This window comes from Populus euphratica, unplaced genomic scaffold (assembly GCF_000495115.2).
Source record: "Populus euphratica unplaced genomic scaffold, PopEup_1.0 scaffold67.1, whole genome shotgun sequence".
In the NCBI taxonomy this organism is placed as follows: Eukaryota; Viridiplantae; Streptophyta; class Magnoliopsida; order Malpighiales; family Salicaceae; genus Populus; species Populus euphratica.
In genome coordinates this window covers 122,022-135,070 of record NW_011499914.1, presented here as the reverse complement: position 1 = coordinate 135,070, position 13,049 = coordinate 122,022, and the positions used below count along the sequence as shown (strand labels likewise).

At 35.3% G+C, this 13,049-nt stretch overlaps 1 protein-coding gene across 5 annotated transcripts in view; it reads left to right on the top strand.

The window, feature by feature from the left end:
* The window catches only part of LOC105134326 (midasin-like protein), a 38,509-nt gene that overhangs the window by 21,907 nt on the left and 3,553 nt on the right, over positions 1-13,049 (top strand). For all 5 annotated transcript variants that reach the window (XM_011038687.1, XM_011038686.1, XM_011038685.1 and 2 more), the window contains 33 exons: positions 1,424-1,559; positions 1,637-1,722; positions 1,803-1,888; positions 2,417-2,558; positions 2,642-2,731; positions 2,941-3,064; positions 3,185-3,339; positions 3,608-3,721; positions 4,391-4,540; positions 4,636-4,815; positions 4,910-5,065; positions 5,299-5,400; positions 5,490-5,714; positions 5,802-5,924; positions 6,173-6,254; positions 6,351-6,481; positions 6,580-6,744; positions 7,164-7,239; positions 7,361-7,473; positions 7,944-8,023; positions 8,131-8,250; positions 8,456-8,524; positions 9,019-9,175; positions 10,132-10,277; positions 10,363-10,460; positions 10,568-10,800; positions 10,897-11,145; positions 11,325-11,546; positions 11,647-11,805; positions 11,885-12,160; positions 12,299-12,613; positions 12,703-12,849; positions 12,981-13,035. In XM_011038687.1, the coding sequence (XP_011036989.1) occupies positions 1,424-1,559; positions 1,637-1,722; positions 1,803-1,888; positions 2,417-2,558; positions 2,642-2,731; positions 2,941-3,064; positions 3,185-3,339; positions 3,608-3,721; positions 4,391-4,540; positions 4,636-4,815; positions 4,910-5,065; positions 5,299-5,400; positions 5,490-5,714; positions 5,802-5,924; positions 6,173-6,254; positions 6,351-6,481; positions 6,580-6,744; positions 7,164-7,239; positions 7,361-7,473; positions 7,944-8,023; positions 8,131-8,250; positions 8,456-8,524; positions 9,019-9,175; positions 10,132-10,277; positions 10,363-10,460; positions 10,568-10,800; positions 10,897-11,145; positions 11,325-11,546; positions 11,647-11,805; positions 11,885-12,160; positions 12,299-12,613; positions 12,703-12,849; positions 12,981-13,035 (4,762 nt within the window). The remainder of the gene's footprint in view (positions 1-1,423; positions 1,560-1,636; positions 1,723-1,802; positions 1,889-2,416; positions 2,559-2,641; positions 2,732-2,940; positions 3,065-3,184; positions 3,340-3,607; positions 3,722-4,390; positions 4,541-4,635; positions 4,816-4,909; positions 5,066-5,298; positions 5,401-5,489; positions 5,715-5,801; positions 5,925-6,172; positions 6,255-6,350; positions 6,482-6,579; positions 6,745-7,163; positions 7,240-7,360; positions 7,474-7,943; positions 8,024-8,130; positions 8,251-8,455; positions 8,525-9,018; positions 9,176-10,131; positions 10,278-10,362; positions 10,461-10,567; positions 10,801-10,896; positions 11,146-11,324; positions 11,547-11,646; positions 11,806-11,884; positions 12,161-12,298; positions 12,614-12,702; positions 12,850-12,980; positions 13,036-13,049) is intronic.

Genomic DNA, 13,049 nt, shown 5'->3' with positions numbered 1-13,049 from the left:
CTCTGTCCTAAATACTTTGGTAAATCATCTTAATTAGCATCTTTAGAATTTTGCTTTTAGTTAGCTAAGTAAACCAACCTCTCTAATTTCTTCTTATTGTTAACTAATCAATTAAAATTACCCACCAAAAATGCATTTGTAAGCATACACAACCTTCTGTCCATTAAACAAACTTATATGATATCTTTTTGTCTTGTTTTTGACCATTCACTTATATTTTACATCTTTGTACATAGCTGTCATATTGATCAATTACACGCTAAAAGAGTTCATGCATGATATCTTTACATATGCTTTTACATGTGTAATGACCCATACACAAAAACTAACCTATAAAAGATACAATGGCACTACATAAGTTAAACATCAAACTAGGATTCCAAAGACCCTATCACCTGAACCCTCTTTCAATCTCACTTTGATTCTCTGAAAATAATTTATCAACTACTAATGAGATAACTTAGTGAATGATTAAAGAAATAAACATGGGAAACTTCATAAGTTTTCAAATATATGCCCAACATCATTTTGACATAATATTTGCACAATTAAACATGTATGACAATTGAATGTCCGTATCCCATATCCATATTCTACTCAATGGTAAGCATGTGGAGCACATAGGCGGCCACAATTTCTGTAAAGCAAGCTTTACTCTTTTCACGTATCATGTGAATTATATCAACACAATATTTGGGTTAAAACATAGCTTTTAATTATCAATTTAATCACTCACCTTAAGCTATAGCCCCTTTTCCTTTATGTTCTTTTCTTTCCTTTCTTTTATGGCCTCACAATCTATCTTTGGTTTTCTTTCTAACAATTCTATTGAATTTAAGCCCTAATGCTTAAAAATTTGTTCTTGGGATATATGGTTTGGAAGTGTTAGTTTGTAGGATGTTTAGCTCTCTCTTAGGTTCAAGAAATGGAAGAAAAAGATGTAGTTAATTTTGAATTTTTTTGAAGGAAAGCACATCTCTACCTTCCTTTTGACACCTCACAAGTATGACATGCCAAAACTTGTCCTCCTTCACCTACCTAATCATGCAAAATTTATCCTACTTCACCTAGTTAAGTTAGTGATTGCATTTTGAACCTTCTTTTCTTTAGTTATTTGGCTTTTGTGCCCTAATTTTCTCTAATCTTACATTATTCTAAAGAAATCATCAATTAAAGTCAATGCAAGTTTTGGGGTGTTACAGTTGATCTAGCATCCTTGGATAAAAGATTTTTTCATAAGAGTTGATGACAATGTGATCCCTCAGTTTATGGTTTTGCATTTGATAACTAATGTTTTCACTTGAATTTCCAGCAATGTTTTCGAATCTCTCTTTTTTTTCTTTTTTCTTTTTTAATTTATTTAACTCAGTTGTGTCCTTTTATTTGATTCAATGTGTGCTCTGTTTGCTTCCTCTGGTGACAGGCTTTGGGCAGTGTATCTGACCTGATAGAGTCTGCCATGAAACATTCTTTAACCTTTTCAACAAGGCCTCCCCAAAATTTTATACCTCATCAAAAAATTTTGTGGACACTAGATGCATGGATGTCGGTGGATTCAGGTTAGTGCTATTCCTTGTTTATATATTTACCTGCTCTTCAATGATAAACCAATGCTCAGCACCCCTTTTTCTTTCAGTGAATGCAAAAATTGCCAGTTATGTTCTTGAAATGTGGTTTTGGTGGCATTCGTCTTTGTGGAGCCATCGTCCTGTTTTTTCTGAGGTATAGTGATAATTTTGTGGATTTTGATGACTGAATACTAATTTGAGGAGAATCTGTTTTGATAGCTTATTTTGATACAGAACTTTGGAAAAGTTGATGGTTATCATACTCCACTGCCTGATATGCTAGTTCAATCTGTGCAGACTGCATCTGTTGTCCAATCTCTGTAAGATCTGTTATTTCTACCATATTTCTGCTTACGAATTCCTGAATGTTGTGATCCTTGTATGCATAGTTGCGTGCATCTAAATACATTACCATATGTCTCTGTATGTTATGTTGCACAAAATGGTTTATGCACTACAATTTTGGTAAAACTCTAGCCTGAAGATTCACATATTGTTTTAATTCATTTATCTGTTTACAACTCTGGTCAAGTAAAAATTAGCAGCAGTTGTGTCCATTTCTTGGATTGCAATCACCATAGATCATCACTGGCATGAAAAAGCCTGAATAATTTGATTCTTTCTGAGTTGTATTGTTTTCCTTTTTGTGAATTCATGCCTGTGTTTTGCAACTTGTTTTCCTTTTGAGATCCTTGTGTGGAAAAAAATTAGATAAACTTTCATGAGAGTTGCAGGTTACAAAGGTCGCCTTTAGCCTTCAATCAGTTTTCAGATCTTGTTGACCAATATATGGAAAAAACTATGCAATTCTGTATTTTACATTGTATTTCTTTCATTTTCTAATTCAGGCGAAGAACATGTGCTATTAAGGATTATTCTGTGCACTGCTTGAAGCTTAAAGCTGCTTCGTGCAACTTGTGGCAAAGTTCTTTACCAGGGATGGACTTATCCAGTTTTCTATTGTCTGTTACTCGCTCTCTCTTCCAACAGGTAGCTTGCTTTATGTGAATTATAGAATTTCAGATTATTTTCTTTTAATGGGCAATTGAAACTTCATATTCTTCTGTTTCCAGATTATATATGCACACAGAAAGGCATTTGATGCTGATAAGTTTGCTGCAATCAAGTCCATATTTCACTCCTTCCATAAGAATGTGGCAACGGTATGATTTTTGTATTTCCTTTTATCCGTGTGATAAATAAATCTGTGATTTGTTTTTATTTAGCTAAGCTCATTCTTGTTTCTCAATTTGTTAGCCAACTTTACAAACTTTTATGAGCTGGTGTTTACTCAATAAGAATCTTTGCATGCTATTTCTGTTGAAAAATCAACATCTCTTGACATGTTTATTATGTCTTCTTGTGGTGACAGCAAGATGACGTACAGCGTTTGGCATCAATTCTTGGATCGTCAAACCATCAGAAGCTGAACTCCTTGGTGTCTTTGTTCATTGAGCCAATACTTAAGGAGCTTTATCTTCACTGCTCATCCACCGGTGATTATTTGTCTTCCTTGTTTATTCATTTAATGTATTCTAGTTTATTTAGTGTGCTTATTGAAATTCTTGTTGCATTCTACATTTTATCTTATTTTGTGAGCGTTTTTCATTTTGTAGAGGTGTACTTGAACATGGGCCATGCATGCTTAAAAATCGGGGCTTTACGTTTTAGTCTCCTGCTTAGCTGTGATGATTTCGACCCTGCCATGAAATATTCTTTCAAGCACTCTCAACTAGAAGAAAGGATTTCATCTCTTGAGCTTGAAATAAAGGTGGTATTATTATCAATCTTTTCATATAATTTTACACGTTAATTTATTTGCAGGTCTGCATTCTACTTTATACCATATGCTGGCAATGCCTGCTTTATGTTTATCTAAGACATCAAACTTCTTTTAGCTTGTGATTGATCAGATTTTGTGCCTTGCATTGAGAAGTTAGTAGTATTCCCACCATATGCTAGAATTTTCTTCACGTTCCATTTGCTGGTGTGAGAATTTTTTATTGAAACATATTTTCTGATGATGTGGCTTATTATAGGTGCGGCAAGAATGTGACTATCTTGCAGGGCGGTTATCTTCAATAGAGGCTGATAAAAAGCGGGCAGATTCATTAGAAAGGCTTGAATTTGAGCGTAGAAGGATTCAGAAAAAGGTTTTTTCCCTTCCATTTTACTTGGATAAGTATTTCCTTATGATAATTGGAAAAATAATCGTATTTGCCAACAATTCATGATAAATGCAACTCTCTTTCTGGATTGATTGATTGATTGGAACATGTATTGCCTGTTTCGTGACCATTATTCCTAAGTAACGATGATCTATTCCAAACAAAAAATTGAATTATTTTTGTGGACCAGATTACTTCTTGCTCAGATCTATGGAAGTGTTTGTGAGATTTGTATCTCTAGAAATGGGATGCAAATTACTTTCTGAACCTTGTGAAAAAATGTAGGACTTTGAATTTATCACCCTTCTATTCGATTTGCATTGCTTATGAGTATTAAGAATGGAAGCAAAACAATGCTATATATTTAATGTACATCCTGTGCAAATAGTGTATTGTTACCATATACTGATGATTGTTATGCTTATTATACTTTTCAACTTCATTTTTCTTACCGAGGCAAACTCTAATCAGTATTTTAAACTGCTGAAAAAAAGCAAATGCTTGGTTTACTTCTAGAATTTGCCTCATTGTTTATCCACAAACTGCTATTACTATTCCTTAACTATAGTCACTGTTATATAAACTTTTTTTGAGTCAAATATTTATCATGTTCTTATCAATTATTGGACAGTGAGCTAACTTGGTTTTTGTTAGATGGTGTTCCGCTGTAATCCTTTAAAATTTAATGCTTTGAGAAAGGAATGTGGAGAGTTCCTTAAACCTGCTAGGATGGTTGTTGGTTTGGTGGATAACATTGAAGGTATGGATTTACAACAAGTTCTTGAACAAGCGTCCAATTGGCAGGTAGAAGTTCTGCTACATCATTGATGATTCTCAATTTGACATAGCATGGTACCTTTTCTTTCTATGCTGATCATAATTCTCTCTGGATTGCTCAGGCAACAGCAACCTCTTTTATTGACCGATTATCAGAAGAATACAAGGAGTACATTGATTTAGCTCAGCCATTTCAAGTTGCAGTATATGAAATGAAATTGGGCCTGTCGCTGGTCCTATCATTTGCCTTGCTCAAGAAGGTTCTGAATAGAATTGAAGAGGATAACATGGATAGAGTCATGGTATTTTAAATTACATTCCGCTACATTTCCTTTTAGTTTACTTTTCCTTGGAAAATTCATTTACTTCCAGTACCTGACTTGGAGATTGTTGCAGGAATCAATTTATTCATTTATGAGATTTCCTCGTGTACATGCATTCGTACCAAGTTCTTCTCATAGCATAGGCAGTCCTGCTACCTTTTGGGACCGTGAAATGGGTTTTCTGGAAAAGCTGATTATGCTTTCTAGTGATGTCACTACTGAAAAAATGGTATGCATCTCTACATGACTTCTTTTTGTCCTGAGAATGTGTACACTTTGTTTTTTTCTTTTCATCTATCCCTCAAACTGGTTCTCTTGCTTTGCAATCCACTCCTCGTAGACTTGTTTCCTTCCTTTTCTCCTGTTCATTTACTACTTTGGCATCTTTCAACGTTCCTTTGTTGTACTCTTTTTGATGGAATAAATTATTGATTTGCTCAAATGTTTTTCCATTGGTAATAGGGTTCTATCTTGCAACTCAAAACTGGTCTTTATCAGAATATTGTTGTCCGTGTTGCACATTTTGTAGCTGATGCACAGAGGATTGATGATGCTTCTTTCAAGGTGACATTTCTTTTAATGATTGATTTGAATACTTTTGATTTTACTTGTGCAAGTCAGCCTTCTGATACATCAGCATATTTGTGAATTAGATATTGGATAAGATGTTCCATGAATTTGCCAACATGTGGATGAATATGAAAGTTCAAGTAAAATGCAAAGAAGGCGATGATGCTCAACAATACAAGTTCAGGCCTCGTGCCTTAGAGATCAAAAGCATTGTTGATGTTGATTTTTCTACTCTTGACCAATTCTTTCCAAACGATAGCTTTTCAGAATGGCAGGAGTTTCTCTCTGAAGAGGAATCTTTAGAAAAGGTGATTCTTCTTCTTTTGCTTCTTTTCTTTCCTCATCCTTATCTCTTCCTGTATGATCTTCCAAGTTTTCTTTTTTATTCTCTTCAGTTGGAAGCTAGCAATGAGCATGAGAGTGTCCAGGATGAATGGAACCTTATGCAGGAAACCATCATGAAGAATATGATCTGCATACACAACCAATTATTTGGGTCCACCAATCTTGTTCTATATGTAAGTGGCTTATAAAGTTTTCTTCTTCAATAGTTGCTCTGACTATCTATCTTTCTCTAAATGATTTTGAAAATGTTAAAGAGTCATGCTTACATCTTTTCCCTGGTCAATGAATCATTTGATGCTGCAAAACTGTTATTGGCAATCCCAAAATGATATATTTTATTTTCTGTATGCATCTCTTTTATAATCACTCTCCCTTCCGAACATTCTGGTCTTGCTTTTACTGACATTTAATATTTTTTCAGGCTGGAACTTGCCATGTTGTTGAGGCTGATAGGTTGCATTCATTCACCAACTCTTACACATTAGGGGTGGGGATGATTGAAGGTGATCACAGTTTACACCTTTTCTTGGTTTATGCATGGTATTTTGAAGGTGATTACAGATTACAGTTCACAAATTGTCACATTCTTTCATTTCCAGGGTTAGGAGGTCTGCTAACCTCTAGTTTGGATGGAAAACTCATACCAGAGCATTTACTTCGCCTTTGTTTAGAGCACGGTTCGAAACTTGTCTCTCCTCAAAAATCATCGGCCAATTACAATTTTTACAAGGTTCTGAATACTTTTCTGCCTGCGTCAAAGTAGTTGTTATCTCATCTATTCCAGTTGTCATTGCATTTAATGTAACTGATTTTTTTCCACTTTCCTAGGATTCAAATGCACCCATGATGGCTAAAATGGTGAAGTTAGTTGCTAATCTTCAACAGCAAATACATAGCCTTTTGAGTGAGTGGGAAGATCACCCTGGTCTCCAAAAAATCATGGATACCATTCAAATGCTGTTGGCTATTCCAGTGGAGACCCCTCTTGCCAAGGTAGCAAATATAGCGTACTCTTCCTGTTTATCTAGATAATATTTTTACACTGATTGAGAGATATTGAACTGGAAATTGGATGATTAAATTATCAGGCAAGTTTGCTTTGTGATGAAGCTAAAAGGAAACTGAATGCTTCCATGACAGTTTAAATAACATTTGATGGAAATATATAGGATCTGAAGATCTTGTAGTTTAAATAATTGGAGTGCATTGATTTCCATAACTCAACTACCAAGCTTGATGCTTAACATGCTCCAAAAACATTACTATCAGAACCCCATTGGATGCTTGAATCCATCTGCATTAGTGTTTCTAATCATGCTTCTGTTTTTGGGAATCTTGTGTGGGCATCTTTGTGTTTGTTTAACATTTTTATCGCTTTTATATACACTGATTTTGTTTTTTCTTGCATGAAGGCTCTTTTGGGATTGCAATTCCTACTCAACAGGGCCAGAGCATTACAGGAAAATGAATCAAAATTCCCTCTCTCTGGTGAGCAATTCACCTTGTTCAAGTCTGTCATCTGTTGCATCTACACTTCATGTGCATACTTTTGTTTATTGCCAATGTTATTGTTTGTAAATTCTGTTCTTATTCATATCTTGGCATGTAGATCAATTGGAACCTATTTCTGCTCTGGTATGCTCATGGCAAAAGATGGAATTCGACTCATGGCCTGCTTTGCTTCATGAAGTGCAGGAGCAATATGACATTAATGCTGGCAAGGTAAGTTATAGTCTGGTGTTTCGGTTGTGGAAAAATAGAAACTTTGAGTGCAAATGACCTGAGCTTTAAAAGAACTGCATGGAAGGAAAATGTATTTATAATACCTGAACTGGGGATTGTATGCCCTTAATTGGATCTAAGGGTTGTATGTGATTGCTATTGATATGGAACTTATCCAAAACATATGTACGCAAGGCAAAGGTTTGGGATAACTAGTTCTGCTCTGAATATCACTTTTTAAGCCGGGCTGTGGCATTTAAAATTTTGGATATAACTGGTGTGGATAAGATACTTATTTTGAATAATACCAAACCTTTCAGGCATCAGTAAAATGATTAGGCAAAATATAATGCGTTACAATTTGGGCATTATTCTATAGAGATTTAAGTTTCTCTTTCTATCCTCATATGCTCTGTTATTTCCTTCTTTGCCTCTCTGACTGCGTAGTTTTTGTGTTTTTCTTGTTGCAGTTGTGGTTTCCTCTATTTTCAGTTTTGCATCACAGTCATTCTGCTGATATTGCTGGATATGAGCAATCTACTATAGAAAGGCATGTACCAAATAATATGTACACATTTTGATTCGACTAGATTCTTTTCATGTTCTTCTGTTTCTGTTCCATCTGAATCCTTTAGTTAACACAATTGGATCTTGCAGTTTAGAGGAGTTCATTCGAACTTCCAGCATCGGTGAATTTAGAGCACGCCTTAAACTTCTTTTTTCTCTCCATGGTCAAATCACTGCTGGCAGATGCCTAGAAGTGCAAAATTATTCAAGGTAAAGCATGTCTCTGCACATTGGTGTTCTGAGGAAGATATTTCATCTTTCACAGTATAGCTGTGTTGAAGACAGTTATAATTTGCATACCCTTTAGCTGCCTTGTTTTTTCTTACATGATTTATGCTAGGCTAGATATTAGCTAGCAATGCTGTTTTATGCTGGAGAAACTATGAACAGTACTGATTATATATGAACCTTACAGTATGCGGCAGGAAAAAAATCTACAGATTCTGTATAATGTTTTCGGATACTACATTCAGTTCTTGCCAAGGTGAGTTCCTTCTTGGGAATGATTTTCAATATTGGCTAAAAGGTGCCCACTGTTCAAAATAGAATTAGTCCAGTGCGAAGAACTTTGGAATTGCCTTTCCTCATCTGTTTTTTCCTTCAAACCATGTTCTTCCATTAGTTTTTGTAGAATTTGATCAAGTTAATAGATTTTTTGAGCATGTGATTATAAGAAAAAAAAAGTCAGATTAGATTCTTTTTTTTTAAAAAAAAGAAAGACATGTGCACTCCATTTACCAGCATGAATAAAAAAAAATTGGGGTTGATCAATGGGTTGATTCTGTCTGAAAACTTAGCTAAGATTATTGGAAGCGCTTGATTTAAATAGAAAAATAGTTGAAGGTGGTTAATTCTGAAATTTTTAGTTCAGGGACTAATTCTGCCTTGATGTGGGTACCTTTAGCCTTCAATATCTGTTCTCTTTTAGAAATTCTCATGTGCGTTTTATTTGCTTACCATATTCTTCTTTCTTCTCAGGATATTGGAGGACATTGAAGCGAACAGAAAAGGTATTGAGATGGAACTGAAGGACATTTTGAAGCTATTCCATTGGGAGCGAACAGATATTTGCTTGTCTGTTGAAAACTCAAAAAGGACCCGACAGAAGCTTAGAAAGCTAATACTAAAGTACACAGTAAGTAACATCAAAGTTACCATACAAATGGCAATTTCTTTGCATGCTTGTGGTTCCTTTTGGGAGAGCCTGTAAATTTTGAGACAAGTTTACTTGAGGTCAAGTAATTTTCTTTAGGTCTTGATGAACTAACCTAGCACAACAATATGTAGAGCCTTTTTTTGTTCCTTAAGCAGCAATTGTTAATTCAAATCAAGCTGGTCATGTACAATTATACTATAACAATATAATGATATATTTGGTGATAATGAAAGTTAATAGAAAGCTTTAATTTTTTTTTTACACCTCACGTTTGTGATTAAAACACGTGTAAATAGGGCTGGTCATGTTTAGTTGGAACACAAAAGACACTTTTATTCATTTTTGCTAGATGTTACTAATTTACTATCTATGGTTCTGTTGGCTTTGGGAGAGCTCTTGTCCTTAGTTTCCACTAACCTTTGTAGCTTTTAACTGCATACTAATCTTTGCAGCTTCATTTCTGCATGTTTCCTCTACGCTTTGTATCTTTTAACTGCATTCTAATCTTTGCAGCTTCTTTTCTGTATGCCTTTTGTTTCTCTAATAAAATTCATCTTGTCGCTCATGATTACGAGGTCTTTTTTGGTCCTTAGCATATAAAGGGTTTTGTATGGTGTATGAAGATGACAATACAATTCTGTGATGGTGAACAATTTCACATCATGTCTGTACTATTTCTGAGGACGTGAGTATTGTGCAAGAATGATAGATTGAAGAGTGATCAAATTACACAAAATGGTTAATCAATAATATAGTAATGGAAGAATGCCTACTGTGATTTTACATTCTTTTGATTTTCTTTCTTTTGTTCCCTTCAATTGATGAATGCAACTATATTATAAAGCTCAACTGCAATTGGTAGTGTCAGAAGCATTCTAGCGAGTTTGAAAGAATGTTTTACTTGATAAATATGTTCTCATCTGTTTCTTTGACAGGATTTGCTGCAACAACCTGTAATGCTTATTCTTGACCGAGAAGCACAGCAGAAAGGACCAAAAATTCATTCTCTGCAATTTCCAAAGGCCTTGAAGGATAACAAGAACACTATTTCAGATCTGACACAGTTCTGTGAAAAAGACAGGTTAGCCTTTTTCTACTATATCCTCTTTGATTGTCATTGATGCTTGTCCTGCTCTTTGAACTTTACTATTTTGTTTTTGGTGCAGGTCTATATGGTTAGCTGATTGGAGGAAAAAAGTAACTGATACTTTGCAGTACATGCACTTCAAAAACACTCTGGGATTAAGTTTTCTTGATAATAAAGGTCTTTTCCTTCTGTTTGCACCCTCCTTCGTGTTTATAAATGCTATTCTATTAGCTCAAAATAATAGTTTCAAGTGCAAGGATCTCAAGAACTGACACTTTATGCAGATGTCACAAGTATCACCAGGCAATGCCTCGCTTCCCATTCTTCTCACCCATCACGTGATGAACAGTGGAATGTCTTGTGTTGGACAGTGGAAAAGATATTCAAAACTGCTATGGATTGTGATGATCTCTGGAATGACACAGGAAAAGGTGTAGGGAAGAAAAGGGCTTTATCTGAACTTCTAAAATTATTAGATACTAGTGGGTTGCATAAACACAAGTTTGAAATTTTGAAGGTAAAAGGATTTTTTTTCCTTGTGCTTGTTATTATTTCTATGGTTGAAAAATAAGATGAAGTAATCTTTTTTCCTTCCCATGATGGTCCTTAATAGATATCCAACAGCTCCAACTGGTTGTTCATTCAACCATCTTACAATGCACAGCATTTGTTGCTGACACCAAGTAGACTATCTGGTGAAGCTTTTGATGTTTCTACTTCCAGTGAATTGCAATGTTTGCCCGATGAGTATGTGGATACTATGTGGAAATCAGCCAATGAGTTTTACTTCAAAAGTGTGGCATCTGTGCAGTTTATGCAAAGGATATGCCTGAAACCCCATGGTGATATTACCTATGATCAGGTACATCTCTGTGGCTGGAGTTCAAATAATTCTGGTCAACTTATGAATCAAAATCTTCCCTGTCTGGTCTGCCTGTTTGGCATTTTATCAGTCTCTATCCTTTTAATTCCTTAAATGTTTACAAGATGTTGATGCATTTCATCATGTTTCACACGACTTTTATTTCTTGATCCATGCAGGCTAGTAGGGCAGTCTCTTTTCTTAACCATCTCATTATTATACAACAATCACAACGTGCAGCTGCCTATGGTTTTTCTAAGCAATTGAAGTGCTTGCGGGAATGTACATATGCTTTTGAAAACTCGTATGTAAAGTGCACTGACATTGATGAAAGAACTAGCAGTGAGTACTCTATTGTACAAAATCAGCATGCCTTCTTTCAGTGCATGTGGAAACAAAAGGTAAGTTTCCACTTTATAATTGTGCTTGCACTTTCATCCATTATTTTCTTTCTGGTCTGAATTCTTGTTAATATTTTTGTTCTTTTAAATTTTTTCCCAGCAACTTTTTGATGGTCTAAATACGCTGTTGGCTGAGGAATCACTGTTGCTGAGAACAGTGGAAAGCACCCATTTGAAGTCTTGTCGAAGTGTCAGACCTGCTGCAAATCATTTGCTTCAATTCATTGAAAAATTTATCCCAGTTATGCAGAAATCCAAGGTGCAGAAGTTTTGCACTCCCTATTCTGTCATTTAAGCATGCTACATTTTGTATTATTCTTATCAGTAATCTTTTACAGGAGTCATTGGATAACTATCTTCTTGGTCAACTAGGAGGCCTGCAAAGTCTTCTACAGGATTCATTGGATAAATCTCTACTTGGCCGTGTTGTTCCTGTATCTGCTGGACCTTCACGTCCTTACATTATTTCAAAACAAATGGAACAGTTGGTGTATAAAAACTTCCAAGTCATTAAGGAGTTTGAGGAGCATTTCTTTGATTTCCGTAAGCAAGACTGGAATAGAAGCTTCATCATAGAGACACTGCTTGGTCATTTTGATGATGTATTTAAAGAGGTATCTTATATATGTTTTCTGAAACTGTTTTGAAATGAATTTCTCTGGCACTTCCGTAAACAAGTTTCTTGCAAATTTGTGGTAGCAAATGCAGTCTGACAAAATGAAAGCAAAAAATGGACTTGTAACTTTTTGCAGGGGAAGATGTTGGCTGACCAGTTTGAGTCTGCTCTGAAGCAAAGGAGCCAGTCAAGAGATTCAAGTGAAGAGGTTGACTGCAACAGTGGAAAGAACTATCAGCTTGAAGCTGATTTTGACAGTGCCCTCAAGAAAGCGCACAACCTTGTTATGGAGGCTTTGGAAAAACAAATTTCTCCAGGTGATGGAGGCGCTCTTCTATCTGAAGAATTATTGGAGAATATTTCTTCATGGGAATATTTATTTAAATCATCTGTTCAAAGCTTGAATGTGGAAGAATTATGTGATATTCTTCTCAATATAATAACTTATGCGGTATGTTTATCCTATCACCACTTTTTACAAATGAGATATATTTGGTCATTTCTTATTGCCTTCTCATCTCATGTAATATGCTTGATCAGAAAAAAATGGTGGACCATTCTGGCAGTGAAACTTCCCATATTTCTTTTCACATTGGAAGGTGTTTTCAGCATCTTCATTTGCTTTTGGAGCTAATATTGGGTTTCTGTGATGGATTACTTCAAGATCTTTTAGCGATGCATAAAACAGTAAGTTTGGATCTTTAATTGCCAAACAAATCACATCTGTGAAAATGCATCTCTTAATTTATTGGTCACAGTGAATCTGCCCCATGTTTCCAAGGGTAACTGTTAATGGCATCAATCTGCTTTGCATGCAGGTATCTATAATGACCCGTGAGCTGGCAAATGTTTTGGCTTCATTGTTCTCCAAAGGTTTTGGCATTCCT